Source organism: Lytechinus variegatus, chromosome 2, assembly GCF_018143015.1.
Source record: "Lytechinus variegatus isolate NC3 chromosome 2, Lvar_3.0, whole genome shotgun sequence".
Taxonomy (NCBI): domain Eukaryota; kingdom Metazoa; phylum Echinodermata; class Echinoidea; order Temnopleuroida; family Toxopneustidae; genus Lytechinus; species Lytechinus variegatus.
The window spans coordinates 3089561-3110524 of NC_054741.1; the positions used below are offsets into that span (position 1 = coordinate 3089561).

At 35.4% G+C, this 20964-nt stretch overlaps 1 protein-coding gene across 1 annotated transcript; it reads right to left on the reverse strand.

The window, feature by feature from the left end:
- Window positions 1-70: 70 nt before the first annotated feature.
- Window positions 71-20493, reverse strand: LOC121409362 (zinc metalloproteinase nas-13-like). The gene is made up of 14 exons (XM_041601298.1): window positions 20300-20493; window positions 13244-13339; window positions 12696-12723; window positions 11573-11650; window positions 10453-10505; window positions 9025-9136; window positions 8293-8410; window positions 7423-7601; window positions 6471-6695; window positions 5158-5292; window positions 3842-3994; window positions 2657-2776; window positions 1836-1964; window positions 71-437 (listed from the first exon to the last, which is right to left on the reverse strand). The coding sequence occupies exons 1-14, from the start codon at window positions 20390-20392 to the stop codon at window positions 199-201; spliced, it is 1758 nt and encodes a 585-aa protein (XP_041457232.1). The 5' UTR covers window positions 20393-20493; the 3' UTR covers window positions 71-198.
- Between the last annotated feature and the right edge of the window lie 471 nt (window positions 20494-20964).

The following is a 20964-nucleotide window of genomic DNA, read 5'->3' on the forward strand; positions in this document are numbered from 1 at the left end:
AGACCAAAACGAAACTGGTGTTGTTTCAATACTTCTCTGGTGTGGACATACTATAGATTCCGGGCTGGTGTTAAATCAACACCGGAGTTTTTGCACTGCACATACATGTAGGTTTATATTCGTCATTCCATTACTTGTCACAGTCAAGTTGTAGTCTGTCAAGACCGTGACGACGGGCATCATGCAACAGACATATATTTATAGATGATGTCGGAAAAGCCAGCAGACTAGTATCATCCCAAGCGACCTTGCGGCGTCCCAGCTCGCGTTGGCACCGCAGGTAGTCGGCTTCTTACCGCCATCAGGAATTGGGGCCGTGTCACCGTCGCAGACACCGCAGCTAGCCGCACACATGACTTCCATGAATTCCTTGCTTGTTTCACAGAGGCCTTCTTCCTTCCATACCCCGCAGTTACCGTTAGAATCTATGCACTCCGCTGTTCAATAGAAGCGGAAATGAGAGAAAAGGGGTTCAGACTGTATTATTATAAGAAAGTATTACATGTACCATGGAGCTATCAGGCTTACAGATAGTCGCATCATGCTTTTTGCTTATCTAAAGTTCATCGCCAAATTATTATTTTCTCCGAGACTTGGCAGAAGCACCGAATAGTTTTCAGTTTATTTTCTAGCCAAGGGAAGAGCTGCGCGTCTTTAAAAAAATAATCGAGCATCCGAAGAGGGCCCAGGAAAAAGAGAATGTAAAACTGTCTGTTATCGCCTGAGTACTTTGATCAGTTGTGTAACATATACTCATACAAGGGTCTTTCGTATTATCACTTTACACTATGGAAACCGACTCTATACTGGCCATGTTGAGAAATATATTTTCAAATGGCCTGGTGAAGGTTTAAATCTGTGTGGCTGGTACAAAACATTGTGGAATACACACATGCAGCTAATAATTATTGCAATCGAACATTACAATAAAAGACGATGAAACAGAGAAGCAACATGTGGCGTGACCACTACTCTTCGAGATGACGATTTACAATTAAAAGAAAAATGTAATATGACCTACATCGAACGAAATTTCATGATTTGGCCCAAATAATCAATGGCTCAACATTGAGAACATCTTAGAGCGCCACCTCCCGTTCAGAAGTATCAATTGTCCACAGAGGTGAATGGAAACATTGTAAAATCCACCTCTATGATCATCCCATCACACCAATGTGATACTTTTGACCAATAAGACAATCATCATCACGCACCATGCCCAAAGAAGACATGCTAATCGTCACCATTTCGTTCTACGATCATCATCGTCATGCTCTTGAAGGGGAAGTTCACCCTGACAAGACGTTTAATGTAAAAATAGCAGGAAAAAAATCAAAAATATTGGTGACCGTTTAAGGAAAATCCACCAAACTGTCAAAGAATTAAAAAGTTATTAGAATGTGAAGTTTTTGATTTGCGACGTCATATGCGAGCAGCTTCCCAATTATATTGTACTTTAAAAAAATCAATAAAATGTCATGTTCTTAAAAAATGAACTTGGTTTTTGTTGTACCTTCAGTATATCAACAGACACATTATTTCAAATCGACTCCTGAAAGATTTTTTTTCCTTTTAGTCACCATGAAATTCCAAAAAAATGTGCATTTTATATTACATGACGCATTGGCAACTGCATGTTTATGACGTCAAAAATAAAAAACTAAAAAATCTAATAACTTTTTTAATCTTTGATATATTTCAAACCTTCACCGATATCTTTCTATGATTTTGCCTGGTATTTTTTTTATAATAAACAAACTTTTATTCAGGGTAAACCTCCCATTTCCCCACATATCGTGGAATCATGGAGGATCGATGGTTAATCTTATACTCACGTGTGAGGGTTATATTCTTGCCACAGAGATTGCAGCTAGACCTGCATTCGACGCGCATGTATGCAGGGTTCTTCTCGCATTCACCATACTGAGCCCAGGTGCCACAAAGCTCATGATTGTCCATGCAGTCTGGTCATGTTTAAATGAGGAAGGTAAACGAATGGGAGACAAAAATATTTATCTGTTAATGATTATTTGGCAAATGTGTTACAATCGCTGGTTGACTTTTATCACATTTTATGAAAGTAATTAAATTTTGCCTGAACACCATTATTGTAAAATATTAAAGGAGATTGAAACCCTTTAGAGCAAGTTAGCCTGTGCGAAAGCAGAAAAAAAAATAAAGAATGAGATAACGAAAGTTTGAGTAAAAATGGACAAGAAATAAGAAAGTTGAGAGCATATTGTGAATATCGAGATCACTAATGCTGTGGAGATCCTCTCATTGGCAGTAAGATACTCCCCTTGGACACTGGAAATACAACCCAAAACATCTTCCTTTCTTCCATTATCATTATCATCATCATCTTACCACGATCGTCATCGTCGACATCTTTACAACGATCATCATCATCGTCACCATCTTACCACGATCATCATCATTTCATCATCATCACCATCTTACCAAGATCATCATCATCACCATCTTACCACGATCATTATCATCATCATTTCATCATCATTATCATTTTACCACGATCATCATCATCATCACCATCATCTTACCACGATCATCATCATCATCATCATCATCTTACCACGATCATCATCATCATCACCATCTTACCACGGTCATCATCATTATTTCATCATCCACTTACTATTTATGTCGCATAGTCCGCAACTCCTCATACAGTTTGCCAGCATGAAATCGGTATTTGTGAGACATTCCCTATTCCTTGACCACTCTGGACACTCCCTTCTCTCGTCTCTGCACGGACCTGATTTGACAAGAGAAATATATATATTCATATTGTTGGCAAACAAAAGCATGGTCTTAAACCACTGATAAGACATGGTTTTGCCTACGTAAACAGGTCAATTATTTATTGCAAGATTGCCATGATATTGTTATGATTTTCATAATAGTAAGTGCACTGCAAAAACCCCGGTGTTGATTTAACACCAGTCCGGAATCTATATATGTCCACCACAAAGAAGTTTTAAACAACACCTGTTTCGTTTTGGTCTAACACCAGAAAAGTGTTTCAATTAGTATTAAAACAGCATCGGTTTGATTCCAAACTGGTGTTGTTTCAATACTTCTCTGGTGTGGACATATATAGCACTTCCTTAGCACTACATCCTGACTTGTGGATCCTGCTGAGTATCGTCGTAGAAGTAAAAGTAGAAGAAGTATAGATTCCGGGCTGTGTTAAATCAACACCGGAGTTTTTGCAGTGTGGCAAGTTGAAGAGACCCATTGATTTATCTGTATCCCCTTCTTCAATATGTACATCAATTCATTTAAAAAAAAGTAAAGAAAGAAAAGACGAGGTGACTGATACTTTCTCTTTACTTCATTTTTAGAAAGTAGATATTTAAGATATCATGACCATAGCTTATTATCAAAGATGAGTGTAGGAAACATGTAGATTAACACTGAGAAATCAATTATTTTCATTTCGTTTCAATTGCAGACGCAAATTTGTTATTTTATCAAAATTTAAAGAAAAATTGTTTTGTTGAATTATATTTAAATAAATTAAAAAAAATAAATGAATGATTGTAATACATTCTCCTCTCCTTTTAATACATAATATCCCTAACTATCTCCTTTCCTATCCCTTTCTCATTTCTACTTTTCATTCGTTGGGGGCGTCCCTACGTCCCCTACCTGCCTACGTGTAATCGATTTGTAGGAATCACCGTTTCGATTAATAAATAATCTTTACGTTACATTAGCTCATAGCTATGTTTAAGTTGCCTTCTAGAATTCGGTGATCTGAGTACATTTCTTATGGGGAAAAGAGAATCCACCTATACCCAATAGGTTTGCTACTTACGACCAGGACTTGAGGTACACCTGCCGCAACTGGCCGGGCAGTTTGCTTGCATCCATGGTCTGGCCTGAGGATTCATGCATTCGCCTTTCTTAGCCCATTCTGGGCAACGAGGAAAGGAGTCCCTGCAATTGGTCGATGGTTGAGTTGGCTGTGCTAAAGAATTGGCAAAATAAACGGAAATAAAAACAAGAAATATTGTTCAAACAATTCAATTTGACAATAATTCTAATGACATATCAACCCCTCCCGCTGATCGAATCGATCGTCATTTTCTTCATTTGGTCCAAGCCTCTAGAACACGCAGAAATTTCCCTCCCCCAAAAATGAAAATAAATAATAAAATACACAAAAAAATATTAATGATAAATTGATTAATAGAATGATTAAAAAATGGACCACTTAGATTAACGCAATACCGGCCAGAAAGCTACATCTTTTTTTTAATGCAATCGATATTATTGCTTTACTATTTCGTTTGTGGAATATTTGCGAATTTTCACTCGCTGTATAAAAAGAATTAGCCATCCACTATTTCAAAGATTTCCCAAATCCATTATCATCTTAATTAGGCCTATATGTGCATTTTGCTGTTGATTATCGGAAAAACAGTTGTCTACGTAAAAAGTCGACATATTTCACCTTCTGTTAAAAGGTATGTCTACCTCAATATAGAAACTGATATCATGTGTTCATATATATATCATAACATGATACAGCACAATGTGTTTATAAAGACCGTACAACATACTTTTTCTCTCCATCGTCCTATTATGATTTTGGTAAACTGGAATACTGGCGCTGATGTACAATTGAAAAAAAGCTATTGCCCAATGGCAATGGTGTACGATTTATTTACGATACATTTTCGTTTCTGAGAATCACTGAGTCAATTAGGCACAAGCCTGGTATATATATCGGTCCACACCAGAGTGTTGTTAACACGAATTTGGCATAATAAGCACCACCAATTAGTGTTAAATCAATATCGGTTTGTTTCAACACTTCTCTGGTGTGGACCGATACAGATACCGGGGTGATGTTAAAGCAACACAGGTGTTTTTTGCAGTGTATGGTGTTAAAAATGACACCACTTGGTGTTCTAAGAGGGCAACACCAAGCATTGTACACAAGTACTAAATTCATGGTGTCAGTTAAACACCCCTGATTTTATCATTACGTGTTCTTTAACACTTTTGTGTGTTTTTCTCAAGCGACATGGTGTATTTTCAACACCCTAGGGCGTGGTCTTCTCAGAACACCGACCGTCCGGTGATGTTTTTAACGAGTAAGGATGACATATGTTTGCGGGGACTTACGATCTGATGATGCCGAACAATGGCCGCAACTTAGCGCACAGGTTGTTCTCATGTAATCCGAGTAGACAGCATCGTAACAGTAACCCAAACGAGCCCAGTTGGCACATCCGGTATTACTGTCGGCACAAGTTGTCACTACGAAAACAAATAATTGTTGAACGACATCAAAATGATGATTATAATGGCAATGAAATCGATAATAATAATTTAATGATGATGATGATGATGATGAAGATGATGAAGATGATGATGACGATGATTAATATTATCATCATCATTATCATCAAATGATAATGAAAATAACAATAAAGTACAGCAGATTATGATGATAATATAATAAATTATGATGAATCAACATATCCCTTTCATAGAGGTATTTATGACGACCTGAACAAACATTGATTGATTGATTGATTTTCTTCGTCGAGAATATCACAGGTGATGGCAATGAAATTGAAGAATACCTTGACAGGATAGCCCATGAGAGCCGAAAGGCTTATTTCCAATGGGGTTTTACTTGTTAGTATAAAGCAGTAATATATTGTAACAACACAAACTGAAAACTACGACAAGTACTGGAATATGCATTTTAAATACATATCCATCAGTCAACTAATTTGCAAACGCCTAAAGCAAACAATAATCTACCTAATATATGAAAACAAGATTAGATTTTAACATACCCTGCATTTTCTCGAGTAGATTCCAGTTTTAGGTGCTTCTTTCAGAATGCACTCTTAAAGCATAAAGTGAGGGAATATGTTAACCGCTTTTACTTGATTAAGTAAAGCATTCCAAAATTGGATGCCATTGAAATAAAAGTGTTCCCTATATGACCTTCACGTTTTGGAAATACAAAATAAAATTAGTCTTTCGAGAATTGTACCTACGGATATTTGATACAAGGCGGGTGAAATTATTTGCTATGTAATCAGGTAATGATCTAAAGTATCCGAATAGAATATCTTATGCACGTGGTGTAATACTAATTGTTTAGATCTTTGATCTACATGAAGTAATTCTGCCTTTTGCAATTCTATTGGTCTTTAAAACCAAAATAGTTATAATATACTCCTATAAAAAAAATAACAACATAGAAAAAAACATTTCAAATACAACATGAAACATTTTTGTTGGGGGGGGGGGGCTTCGTTATCATGGTTATATGTTTATGATTGTATTCACCATGATCATCATAATTAGAATTTTATTTATTTCATTTAGCACTTACTGTTTAAAAACATAAAAAGAATAGCAAATAATACGGGTATTCATCTTTTTTTTAAATACGGCATACGGGTATCTATCTTCACCTCCGCTTCCACAGTTGTAATAGGCGTTGATTTCAAAAACGTCGACCTGACTAAATCCGTTCCTTTCACCAATGTCGGCAGGATATGTTCCGTATGGAGTAATAGTTGGCAGTCCATTGGTGGAAAAAGCAAGTATTGGGTAATGCATCACTGAATAGTAATCATAGGTCGTGCTTAGGGTGTCGACAGCGTAGGTGTCAAACTTGTTGAAGTTGAATTCCATTCCTTTGAAGAGAGCAGAAAAATTAAGGTTAATATATTGTGTTTTTATGTTTACATAGTACGATTTCTTAATGGCCGAATAAATAATAATAATAAAACCGATGGAATACTTTGGTCCGCAATAAGTTTTCCTGGTGTTATGGCCATAATATGCTGTTACCATGGCAACAAAATGTCCGACTCATGTGAAAAATATGTAGCACGCATCATTACCTCAAGAATTATGTGTGGGTAAAATAATGTCATAAGAATTTGTCAAAAACTAAAGAAGAAGTTCGATCCGCAAGAATTTTACCTAATTTGGGTCATAATATGCTGCTATCATGGCAACACAAATGTTTTTACACATCCTTACCTCAAGACCAATGTGTACACCAAATTTCAATTGAATTGGTTAGCAACTGAGGAAGTAAGTCGATCTGCAACATTAATTTTGCAACGGACCGACTGTACACCATATACCCCCTTCAAACTTCATTTTGCGGGGGTCTAAATACAAGAAAAATATACATAACACAACAAAAACAATGACCAACGGGAAGAATAAACAACTAAACTTAAACCATAAAACGCAGCCCTTTGTTCAAAATACTGTATAGGCCTACGAGCGTGATATCACTTTTTATTAATTGTGCACAACTTCGGACAGAAATGCATGCATCCTAGTGCCTTTGTGTTCTTTCAAGGTGAAATTCCTTAGGGAGGGATGGGGGACACTATTTCTAGATACCTGGTTGTATATTCTCCCAGTGGATGTATACATAACTGTCGCGGTCTGGTCTCGACTGTTCATGTTGAAATCCCAGGGCATGCATCAACTCGTGGATAATGGTTCCAATATTGTAGGTACATGATCCACCAAGTGAGACGTACTGTGATCCGCCTTGCATCCCTACCGAAGAATAACACCTATAGAGGATTCATGAAAAGATGTCATGGTAGTTCCATGAAATTAGTTTCATGAAACATGATCAAATTATTTTACAACAAAATGATTTGGATCGGGTAAGATTTAAACATGAAATAAATTATAATTCTACGATTTATTCTAACACTATTAATTTTGAAAGAGAATGGATTTCTTCCTTTTTTTTTTTTGGGGGGGGGGGGCAAAATCGATTTGATTTTGAAAAATGTTTGTAGCCTGATCACGAAGCTTTAACAACAACCAAATCGGCAACATATTTTTTAATGTTATAATGGGGAATAAAAAATACCATTAAACGTTCAAATTAAAATAAAATAATTTATCATTATAATTTTTGATTGATTGATTTTTTTTGTGTGTGTGGGGGGTAGTGATGGGGATGATACAGTCCCTTTGTCTTGGATGCATTATTAATACCATTAATTGAATATAATAAGTTTCTTGTTCCGTCCAGAATCAACCAGAACGAATACATCGATACAATCACCCCAATGTTGACGAAATACTAACTTTGGAACCTCAAGCACAGCCGTCACAAAATTGGACTCGTAAAAGAAAATAGCGCAAAATGTTAATTTGTTCGGGGCCGGGAGGGGGGGTCGATGCATACATATTACAGTGAGAAATAAAAGGAAAATCCCTATTAAATGGGATAGAAAAACAACATCTTACCCCTCTGATGGAAAGAGATGAATGTAGTTTGTTTCATAGGTTCTTTGAACAAATTGAATGCAAGTGTAAGCATGATAGCGATCTAATGCTTCGTATATTCTGCTTCTCGAACCACTGTCTGTTTGGAATGATAAAAAAAGGTTTGCTGATGAGGATGATGAATAAAAAAAACGACCAAAAAACACTGAAAATTTCATCCAAATCAGAAAAGGAATAACATAGATAAAGACACTTTAAAGTTTTGCATGGGTACAACAGAAGCGTTGTGGCCCACTAGATTAGTCTCCGGACTTTGAAACAGAGGGTTGCGGGTTCGAATCCCAGCCATGGTGTAAATTCCTTCGGTAAGAAATTTATCCACAATGTGATGCACTCGACCCAGGTGAGGTGCATGGGTACTTGTTCCTTAAAGTTCAAGGAAATCGTTGAACGCTTTAGCGCCTAATTGGCTCAACTACAACCGGGGTAATAAAAAGCATCGATGCGCAGTTTTTAGTATATGCACATAGATGCGCTATATAAATAGACAATTAATAATCTATCCATGTCTTAATAAATACACAATGAGCAAGCTGATTATTTTACATCACCACTTAATATTCTGTTTGTATTTTGTTATTCGAAATTGTATTCATTGAAATTTTGTCCTCCAAAATGATAACAAAAAAATTGATTAACAGCTGAAATAATGTGTATAAAGATAATAAGATAGAAAAGGCACAATATCATTACCAAACAATCCATCGATGACATATGGGACTACTCCTCGTGGCCATTGAAGTCTTCGATCCCGAACAGCATTCCGCTTCTTAAGAGTTGTACCAAATTGCTGGTCACCATATTTCTATAAAAGCGAGACAAAATCCCATCATTAGCAAACAAAATAAGCTTGACGACAAGCCATTCATTAGGCATGTTAGGGTTTTCAACATTGTATTCATTATAAATGATCAATTTATGTCTTTTTTGCGCAATATATAGACACGGTGGTGTTATCATGCTTGATAGCTAGCAATATCAAAACTTGTTTTATATTTGCAATTGGATGTTGTCATTATATTGCTAGTAAACATGCATTATTAAAATGAAAAGTTGGAATTTCAGGGCTTTTTCGCGAGCACTACGTAGACGCTTTCTAGAACGTAGAGAATCTATTGTAAAAAGCATTTCATGACAAAGGAGGCTTCTTGAATTTCGACAATCCATGACTCTTGACAAATGGCATGTTGGCTATTTTTCGTCAGTTTAGAATTTTATGACGATCATCAGTCCCGGTTCACCAATTTTCGACAAAGACCTCTCAACTGTTCATTTTGTTTTGACAGGCATTTTCAATAGATTTACTATGTTGTAGAATCCGTCAACGTTGCAACTGCGAAACCTCGCTGCTGTTAGGACATAACGAGCTCCCAAGCGATGACCTTCGGGTCCAAAGTAACGTCAACTCTTACAAAACAGAAAATAAACCTTCTAAACATTCCGTATGTGTTCATTTTTTTTAAAGGGATTGTCCAGGATGAAAGTATGTATAGCTTAATAAATAGAGTAGAATTCACTAAGCAAAATGCCGAAAATTTCGTCAAAATCGGATAACAAATAGTTATTGAATTCTTAAGTTTAGCAATATTTTATGAAAACAGTCGTCATGAATATTCATTAGGTGGGCTGCTGATGTCACATCTCCACTTGTTCTTTTGTATTTTATTATATGAAATTAGGTTTATTCAAAATATTTCCTTCAAGAACTAGAAAAATTGGATTGACAACTGATTTAGTGCATTAGATATGAATTGCTGCAACTTATTTCATTATATGGGAGACATATCATTCACACAAGTATGAAATAATGAATAAACTTTTGATTGTATGTAATAACATAAAACGGAAAGTGGAGATGTGACATCATCAGCCCACCTAATGAATATTCATGCAGACTTTTTTCACAAATATTGCTAAACTTCAAATTTCAATATCTTTATTATTTGTTATCCGATTTTGATGAAATTTTCGGCATTTTGCTCAATGAATTCTAATCTATGTGTAAAGATATATAATATTGTCAGCCCGGAACACCCCTTTGAAGAAAATGTCTACAAATTAGGTGCAATTGACCCTCAATCTTGATATATATGATTATATATGTATATAAAGCATGCTTACTGTCACATTGTAGGGTACCCATATATCAAACTGCAGGAGATGCTCTCTCGCCTCTGTTAAGAAAAAAATACAGTTGACAAGAAATATTATTGAATAAGTTTTAAATGCAATTTATATTAAACTGCTGTAAATCATTTTCATTAAATGAAAGGGAATTAATGCAGTTAGAAAGTTAGCAGGTGCGAAAACAAAAAACTAAAACAAGCAAATCGAGAAATTGAGAAAAATTAATATAAAAAGAAATAATGAGAAAGTTATAAGCTTTTAAATATCGAGATCACTTATAATGTGGACATCGTCCCATTGTCAATGCTACCAATGTGACGTCAGCTCCTGAATTATTTTTCTGCATTTCTTAAATTGTCACTGTTGTCATTTCATGGGAGGATAATAAGGATTTAATGAAATACATCATAGAAAAGGAGTCTGTACTATCATTAGAATGAACACAAATGCCCGTTCATGTCGATCAATGCAGTTGTCCATTATCATGAATATAGAGCCAGAAACCTAATATCTGTCTAACCCTTTTTTCATCATCATAAGCACAAACTTGAGAGCAGAAGTATTCTTATATTTTAATGGGCATTGGTCATATTACTATGGGAATTAAACCCTATAAATCATGCTAAAATGTATGTATATATGAGTGCTGCCTATAATCGGGCATATAATTATTTCAAACAATATATTCTTATCAACTCTCTGTGATTGAACTCAAGTACTGTTTTTAAAGTTTCTTTCCCGAAAGGTAATCCGAAATGTCATTGATTTTGATTTTCGATTTCATTTATTTCCAGATTTCAATAACAAAATCATACAAAAGCAAGTATGATATTTTGTTCACACTACATGACAAAAAACAAACATTTTCCATCATAATGATAAGTAGACATAACACTATTCTTATTTGAAAATTAATAAATTGTTAGAACGTGTATATGGACTTATATATACATGAATACATATTTCAAATCGACAATAGAAATATGGGAGAACGCCATCTTAAGCTTGGAAATTGAAATTGATGGAGGCTTCTGCATGAAAAGGAAGAGAAAACCACACTATAGTGCAATAAACCCGAGTATATCTGTTATTCACACATCGATCGATAACTTACTCGAAAGGATTCCCGAATTAATCTCCATTATTTCCTCCATAGCCTCTGGCTCCTTGTACGTGCCAAAGGACTCGAGATCTGCAGGAAAAAGAAAATTGAACTGAATTGATAAGTTACGCAATACGATATTCATTAAATTGATAAAAAGAAAATATGAAAGCGGTGTCGGTGAAGGGGGCGGCGATTAATGGGTATCGGATTCTAAGCCAAGGCAAATAATGATGTTCGCCATTGTCACCTTATACATTTTTTTTTTTTCAAGTCTGCCTCTTTTCTTTTTTACTCTTATATTTTTGGGGGAGTGTTAGTTTAAATCTTGAATTGTTGCAATGAAAAAACTGCGTGTATCCTGCCTCTCCCTTTTTTCTTCTTTGACAAGTAGATAGGTAAATTCGCATAATTTTCTGATATATAAATGTACATTATTATTATTATTATTATTGCTTGAACCCGCATTACTGCGCCACTCTGACAAGTTTCGCGGGTTGAAAATGAATATATTTATCAACACGTTATATAATTCAATGAAATTTTGAATTCTCATTTTTAATTTCATAAATGTGTATGGGTTCATCTCCAGTTTGCCATGTTTAAATGCACTAAGATGGCGTCACTTTCTTAAGTGTTTTGTTATTTTGATTTAATTGCTTATCGTTGTAATATAAGCGTTGGATCAATAATGTTTAAACAAATGTATTACTCAATAAACAATAAGACAATTTAAAATAATGCATCGGAGCCCGTAATCGTGAGCGAAAAAAAATTGTTACAAATAATACGTGAGGGAAAATAATAATGAGATTAATTCTTCCCATTAACATGATCGTATATAAAATGATATGAGTCATTTTTCTTCCAAGCCATGTGAGTCAGCGATTGTCTGTAGTACTTCCGTAATTGATCTAACCTTTGACCTAGACTTCTCTATGATCGAGTGTTCATATGAATGTGAGCGATTTTGGAAAATGATATTCGTCTTTTCTCCATCGTATGAGTAATGTTTTATCAAGACTTGTCATGATTAGCACAATGTAAAGTTTATACTACATTCCAAGAAAATTGAATAACTTCCGTAGATTGAAATTGTTATTTGTCCTACGACAATTTTAAGGTTAGGACTTACCTTCTTTAGTAGGCGTACGCTGATCCACCTATCATACCAAATGAAACAAAAAATAATAATTGGAGAAAATGAAACATTTTATATTTTTACATGCAAATCATATTTTCCTGCATTTTGCCACATGCATGCATCGCAGGAATCTTCTACAACAACATCGTAGGGATCATTTTTTATATTTAAGCTTCAGATACATTACGCGAACTACCTAATTAAGAAAATCTGAAACAAAATCAAATAGTTTTCTAGCTTCATCACCAAACACTCCAGAGAAAAAAAACGAAAATAAATTGATGTACTGTCATTTCGACACGAAAGTATCTTGATAAAAAACGAAAAAATTATTTTGCAAAATACCGATATCAATCTAACCAGGTTTGTTTAGTTTTGTTTTGAGATCTTTAGTCTTTTAATTCACCGCTTCGTGAAGTCTTCCTCCACAAAAATATGTATTTCTAAGCAATCATTAAAGCAATAACTGCCCTTTCCCTATCTGAACCTATATTGTGAGCTTGCCCTGAGAGAGGCGACCAGAAAGGAATCGGTCTTACTGCAAAGATCGGGACGCCATTTTCATTCAGGTTCCCAGATATATTGTAGTTAAAGGCATCAGCTGGATCCTCTATCGTAGGAACTTCTGTCGTGGTCTGCCAGATAAAAAGAAAAATGTAAGAACACATTACTAATAGTAGACATTTTCAAAAGGAATCTTTATGCACCAATAGGCAGATTTTATGTACAAAAATGTTATTTTCATTTTCTATGCATTTAGTGCGGTCAACCCCCCCCCCCCCTCTAGCTCCTTTGCTCCTTGAAATATATTGCCTTGTAGGCACATGCCTCTGGGACGGGGGGGGGGCTAAATTTAGTCTATTGTCGTGTTGCACCCGCTTGTATTGTAATATATTTCGGTAGTTTGAATGTATTTCTGAATGTTTTATACTATTGTACTTTTATTTTTTATTAGATTGGTGAAAATCAATAAACTTGAATTTGAAAAATATACATACCTTGGCTTCACAATACTCTAAATCTAAAACAATTAAAACAAGTTGTATTTACGACTGACCTGTCTTAAGACCAAAGCCAGTATACCACAATCAATTTGAAGAGCGCCCGCTATAAACACATACGGTCCTTGCAGATTTATCCATTTTTTTTTAAACAAGTGCACACGGAGTTACCAATAATGCATATATCATTTCCATATATTTCAATGCAGGATAAAAGATGCCGTTTAATTTGCAAAAAAATGATATGTTTTAGTATACAGTTATCGAAATATAATGCCCATAGTTTTATCATGTTTAACTCAATGCCAACTGCAACCGTGTGATACCTGTACAAAGTCTATGGGAATTAGCGACCAAAAGCAAATTTTATTTTTATGTATACTTCTCCACTAAAAGTTTTGCCTTGTCAAAGACACTCTAGTTTCTTTTGGATACGTTACAAAGTATAGAAAACGTATCATTTACATATTCTCTCCGGCAGTGGCGTAACTACGGGGGGCGTAACTATGGGGGGCACGTGCCCCCCCCCCCCCTCATCGGCTGGCAAAAAAAAAACGGGGAAAAGGAGAAAAAGAGGGAAAAGGAAAGAGAAACGTAGTGGGGAAAGAAGAAATTATTGTTCATTATAATGTTATATTATTTTATGTTATAATTATGTTATGTTAAATAAGAAGCATTTTTTCATAGCTTGATAAAACATTATTTGCTTCATTGTGCCTTCATGTTGTTCCTGGTGTTCGAATCCCGTTGTACTAAAACCTTCCGTTTTCAAATCAATATACAACAAATATATTTCCTCGCAATTCGAGTTATTATTGTTTTATGTAGTGACATATTCTTCGTTTTCATGACTACTTAAAGTGATTGCCCTATTTTAAGGTCTTGATATAAAACATTTCCTGTCCGTGCTAACGTTCGCATAGGTAGATTGGTGAGATTTCTGCTCTTCATTAACTTAAATCAGTCCTTAAAACGTCAATTTTTCTGATCTGAATATCAAAAATGTTCAGCTGGCGCTTCGCGCTCGCATCATTTGGTTAGTGAAATATACACGGTCTTAAGGAATTCCAACAAACACGCAATAGAATACCTCTCTTCATGTCTGAATTTCCTTAATTTTCAGCTAGCGCTTCGCGCTTGCAGTATTTGATTAGTAAGATGCGTTTGATAATCATGATTACAATGACTACCAAAGGTGCTTCATGACTGTGTCTAGATGTAATTCTGACAAAATCAGCAAAGGATGGCACTAGCATTAGATGACTATGGTGAGATATTTATACTCCTAATGGATTCTGAAATATAGTCCTTATAATTTCCCTGTTTAGGGTCAATATACACAAAATTTTTAGCTCGCGCTTCGCGCTCGCATTGTTTGTTTAGCGAGACAGTTACGTATCATGATTAAAACAAAATTGCTCTAATGTCCCTTTTCAGCTCTGAATATCAAAAATTTTCAGCTCGCGCTTCGCGCTCGCATTATTCAATCAGTGAGATACATATCCGTTTAATGGCACTGCATGTCCGTAAAATATCTCTATTAGGTCAGTATACCTCACAACTGAGCGCGCTTCGCGCGCTCCCTAAGTGACTCAATTTTTTTGCTGGTGCCCCCGAATGCCGTGACCCACGGTACGCCACTGCTCTCCGGTAACTAGGTAGTCCGGCTACTCTGTCATTTGATATTCAGACATAATGACCTGGAAATATTTTATGAAAACACGGACCGAATGTCTAGTACGCACTGTCTTTATAATTTCCGGACGTAGCACTAAGTCATGTTCGTTATGTAAAACATGCAGAATTGTAAATTGTACTATAGATATAGAAGTTATATATTTTTTTTTCACTTTCAAGGCAGGAAGATTAAATATATAATGTCATGCCGTACTTGCGAAACAGAGTACAATTTCGGAATTCGTAGTCTCAAGATTCAGACTAAATTATTTAAATTGTTGATTTTGTACATTTTTAGACTTCATTTTGAAAATAACTCCTTTTCCGTTAATAATTAATTCGTTTGTTTATTAATTAGCAAATGACTAGAAACGGACAAGATGCAGTCGAAATTCCATGTCTGCAATAAGCAGGAGCATTAATTGTACCACTCTAAGTCAAAACGTTTATCCGCCAAATAGTTAGTTTAATATAATGAATTATGAAACAAAATTGCATTAGCAATATTTGGTATTGATATGATTATTTTTCTGACATGATTTGTGTTGGATTATTATCAATTAATACATCTATTTTGGTATCTTTCCTTTTTAACAATACCAAAAAAAAAGGAAATCCGGTTCAGTATTATTTGAATTGCAGTCTAATTTGCAGAAATATATGTCTTTTCTTGGCTGATGCTATCCAGTAAGCATTTATAATCGTAATATAAATATTTACTTATCATATTTTTTGTATATTCTGCACAATGCATGGGTCTTTTCTCTCCCTGATGACTACGTGTTTGAATTTCTGTCAGGCGAAGTTATCGAGGAGCCTACCATTGGTTTCTTCGGTATTCAGACGATTAAACGATTTTTAACATTTTGATTAGATTCTATCAAAATATATGGAAAAAATACTAGGTCCCTGGTCGTTCTGGATAGAGAAAGAATAATGTGCATGAGCTCGTTTTGTTCTTCCACATTATCCTTCACTAGATATAAGTTTTGTTAGGACAGTGATATAAGTATCAATAACAAATCGAGGTTTGCAGCTCGGTAATTAAACACTGATAATTATTTGCTTTATAGGTCATCTCTTTCCGTCCGACTTCCTTCCGCCCTCTCTACGTTCGAACTCATTTTGAACCGTTTGAAGGCATTGTCATGTTTTTTTAAAGGTCAAGTCCACCTCAGACAAGTGTTGGTTTGAATCAATAGAGAAAAATGAGACAAGCACAATGCTGAAAATTTCATCAAAATCGGGTGTAAAATAAGAAAGTTATGACATTTCAAAGTTTCGCTTATTTTCAACAAAAAAGTTATTTGAACGAGCCAGTTACATCCAAATAAGAGAGTCGATGATGTCACTCACACACTATTTCTTTTGTTTTTTATTGTTTGAATTATACAATATTTTATATTTTTCCGAATTTGACGATTAGGACCTCCTTGCCCGAAGCACAAAATGTTAAAATAATGGAATTCCATGTGTTCAGGAAGAAATGAAACTTCATTTCACATGACAATGATGAGAAAATAAAAATATTTCATATAGTGAGTGATGTCATCAACTCTCTCATTTGGATGTAACTGGCTCGTTCATATAACTATTTTGTTGAAAATAAGCGAAACTTTAAAATGCCATAACTTTCTTATTTTACATCCGATTTTGATGAAATTTTCAGTGTTATGCTTGTTGAATTTTTCTCTTTTTATTCAAATCAAGTTTTTGTTGGGGTGGACTTGTCCTTTAAGCATGTGAAAAGTGAAGTAAAAATAATCCAATTTCATTTCATTTTCATTTCATTTATTCAAGTCCATTAAAATACATTGAGCATATGAAAATTAACAAAAACACAAAAAGAAAAATGATATATAGTAAGATGCAAGTATGATTTTCAAAAAGGCTAAGATTGTACAAGGCTATTTACAGTACATGCGTAAAAAAGAACATGAAATGGGAAGCTGCAAAATAACTATTAAAAAATAGTGCAAAAGACTAAAATATATAGGAGAAAGAGAAATGTCATCGAACTGGGATTCATTAGAGTTACTGTGACAATGAGCGAGGCTGTCATAGTCCATGTAATATCATGATGGTTCTTTTCACTACTACATCAAGTTCTCAAAATGTAAATTCATTGAAAATATACATTTTCGTTTAATGGTGAAAAGAAACGAGGTAAGACAGAGAAAGTGGGATACAGAGCGTGAAAAGAGACAGCGAAAAGAGAGATATCCGAACTTTTCGCATTTATTGCAGAGACACTTTCCACAACGCATTAATTCCTTTGGAAATGCAAGTCAAATCGCAAAGTTGGTGGACTGGGACGTCAGCTTCAGAATTTCTTGACTCTGGACTACGCCATATTTTGCAGTTGTTCGTCTGGTGCAAATCTTCGGATGATCAACTGTCCCAGTCCATCAACTTTCGACAAAAGCCTCTCAGGTCTCCATTGTGATTCTAATTGCATTTTCAAAGGAATTGATGCGTTGTAGTAAATATGAAAGCTCTCTAGAGAAGGGGGGGGGATATAGATAGAAAGAAAGGAAGGAATAAAGAGAGATGGGGAGGGAGTTAATGAGTCATGATCATCATAATAACAATAATAATGATAGTAATAATAATGATAATAATGTAGTAATAATAATGATAATAATGATGAGAATAATTGTAATAATAAAGATAATAATGATGATAATGATAATAATAATAATATAGAGTATAAAGCGCCAAATCCACATTGATTATGTGCTCAAGGCGCTGAAAAATATACTTGGTATATCATTATTACCCCGGCTGCAGCTGAGCGGCCATATAGGCACTAAAGCATTCAAGGAATAAATCCTACCGGGTACCCATTCACCACACCTGGGTCGAGTGAAGCACAATGTGGATAAATTTCTTGCTGAAGGAAATTGCGCCATGGCTGGGATTCGAACCCACGACCCTCTGTTTCAAAGTCTGAAGACTAATCCACTGGGCCACAACGCTCCACGCTCTATGATAATAATAATAGTAATAATAATAACAATAATGATAATATAATAACTAAATGATAATAATAATAATGAATAAATTTGTATAGCGCACCTTGCATCTTATTAGTTGCTCATGGCGCTTCAGAGCAAAATACAGAAAGGGAGACAAAAATGTACATAACATTAACCCGGTGCATTATACCTAACGGTCCTGCACTGTACTACATCCAGATCCAGAAGTTGGAAGGAAAACCTTAAATACCTAGATTTTTGTCAAAAAGCATCGCTATACTGGTACATCTCTAGGTTGCCCCTGTATGGAAAGTCAACTAAACTTGTTCTGACGTCACAGATTCGTGACGTATCAAATGACAAAATTTGCGCAATGTGACACATCAAATGTATAAATTGCACAACGTGACGAATCAAATGCAAATTGTACAATGTGACATATCAAATTTGATACGTCACTTTGCGCTAATTTTGTGATACGTCTTAAATCCGTGACGTCAGCACACGCATTTTTGAACAAGATGGCTTTCCATACCCCTGAAGGTGGTTGCAGATGTCTGGGTTTTCAAACCCTGAGCAAAGGCCCAATCCCTCATGATTTATGAAATCGGAAATTGCAAAAGATAATAAGGCTTGTGAGGGTTTGTAGTAATGAATCAAAGATTGATTGTAAGTTGGGGAAGTTGCATTTTGTAATTTCAGCAGTTTCCAAATTTGTCTGTAGGTTGTTTTCATGGCAATTACCAAAATCAAGCCGGGAAAAAATAAAAGAATGTACCAGTTTTTCTGTGCTGAGCGCGAGAGATATTTTTTTTATGAATCCAGTGTTGCACAGTTGATAGCAAAATGATCTGCAAATAGACATGGACATGAGAGTCAAATACAACACCAAGATTGATTGGGGTTATCTCTGATAAGTTGAGATTTTTAGGGGAAAAAACAAATACTCACATTTACGTTGGTTCAAAAGTAGTGAGTTTGACTTATACCAAGTGTCATTATCTTTTCCAGATTGCGAATGGCTTAATTGTGTGGCGCTAGTTTGATTGGGTGGAACAGAAACGAAAGTGTGAATTATCAGCAGATAATGAACTCAGTGACATTGAAAAATATCTCGCAGCCCTGTTAAACAAATAGAGAACAAAGTTGGCCCTCCATCAGAGCCCTGTGATACACCGGAGACTAATTACCTAGATAAGGAAGTAACATCATTTAGAATAACAGTAAATGGAAGGAAAGATGAGATTTCGGCAACTGTTGAGATTTGCCTTGAACACCTATAACTAGTCAGAGTATTCATAATCAAAGCGCATGTAGTGTGGTCTCCAGATCTAGGAACACCATTGCTGTAACTGATCCATTGTCCATTTTCTGCACTGACATGACCATGATGACTGAAGGTTTTAGCGTCTTGACACTGTGAGGAGGTCTGGAGGCAAACTGAAACGGGTCAATTAAATCATGTTCTAACAACAGTTCTGAAAGACAACCCCCTCAAGGATCTTGAACAGAAAAGAAAGGTTACCGACTGGATGGTAATCTTTCAGTGATTCACCATTGAGAGATGACCTTTTCAACAAAGAACGAATAAGGATGGATTGCAAAGCTGATCGGACAGTGGCTTCATCTATGCTTATGTTAATTATTATCTTATAAAATGATTGGAGCAAAAGAAGGCGCGCAATCCTACAAAAGAACCGTTGGGATAAATGGATCTAAAGGGCAAGATTTTAGAGGAAGTTTACGAAGAAGCCAAAGGATCTAATCCTCAGAGGCATGTTTCTCTCATGGAGAGAAACAAAGAAGAACTGAGAGGGCGTCAACATTCAACATAATCATCTCAGTTAGCATGCGAGAAAGTTGAAGGTGAGAAAATTATATTTGGGCAGGTACAGAGAGAGACATCTCGAGATAATAGATGTTTTTTTTCATCACTTACCCTGTGTCCCGGATGTTTAGCACGTTGACTACATCCGATATTTGATATAAACACCACTCCAAGTAGAGCTAGGAATACCCGCATTAAATCCATAAGGAAAAGAAGATACAAAAACACACACAAAATACAGTATTCGCACAAATTGTTTATTAATTTTGTGGAAAATCATTCAGTGGACTTTTTGTCAAACTGATGTATTCTCTGTGGGATTAAGAATATATATGCTCGTTTAATCCTTATTTCAATTTAATCAGGTTTCAATGAAATATTTGCACGTATTTGCTATTTTTTTAATTGTTATTCTAACCAGATTGAATTGTTTGCCAATAAAGCGCAAACCACATTTTGCGAAAATAACGTAAACATCTCGAGCTATTTACCTTGATCATAAGTCCCAGTTTACCGCGGACCTGTTCGCGGTGTATAGACTCTAGAGGCATAGGCCTAGATGTAGATTTGGAGCCAATAACTTAATCGCTTTGGCTTTAACATTTTACTTTCACATCATTTCGCTGGTTTTATTTTTGCATAATTGTGTTAGAACAATAGCATTGTCCCACCTCTCTTCATTTTCCATTTGAGTGAAGGATGAGGGGTATGAGGACAGAGGGAGCAGACAATTGCTTTAACTACAGTCACTCGAAAATTTGTGCATCGATTTGAAT

Excerpts from the sequence above, each read along its gene's own strand:
- LOC121409362 (XM_041601298.1), bottom strand. The coding sequence starts at position 20,392 with ATGGATTTAATGCGGGTATTCCTAGCTCTACTTGGAGTGGTGTTTATA. Across the intron at positions 12,724-13,243 it reads ATGGCGTCCCGATCTTTGCA|GTGGATCAGCGTACGCCTAC; the intron begins GTAAGACCGATT and ends TTGGTATGATAG. Across the intron at positions 3,995-5,157 it reads TTGTTCGGCATCATCAGATC|CACAGCCAACTCAACCATCG; the intron begins GTAAGTCCCCGC and ends CCAATTCTTTAG.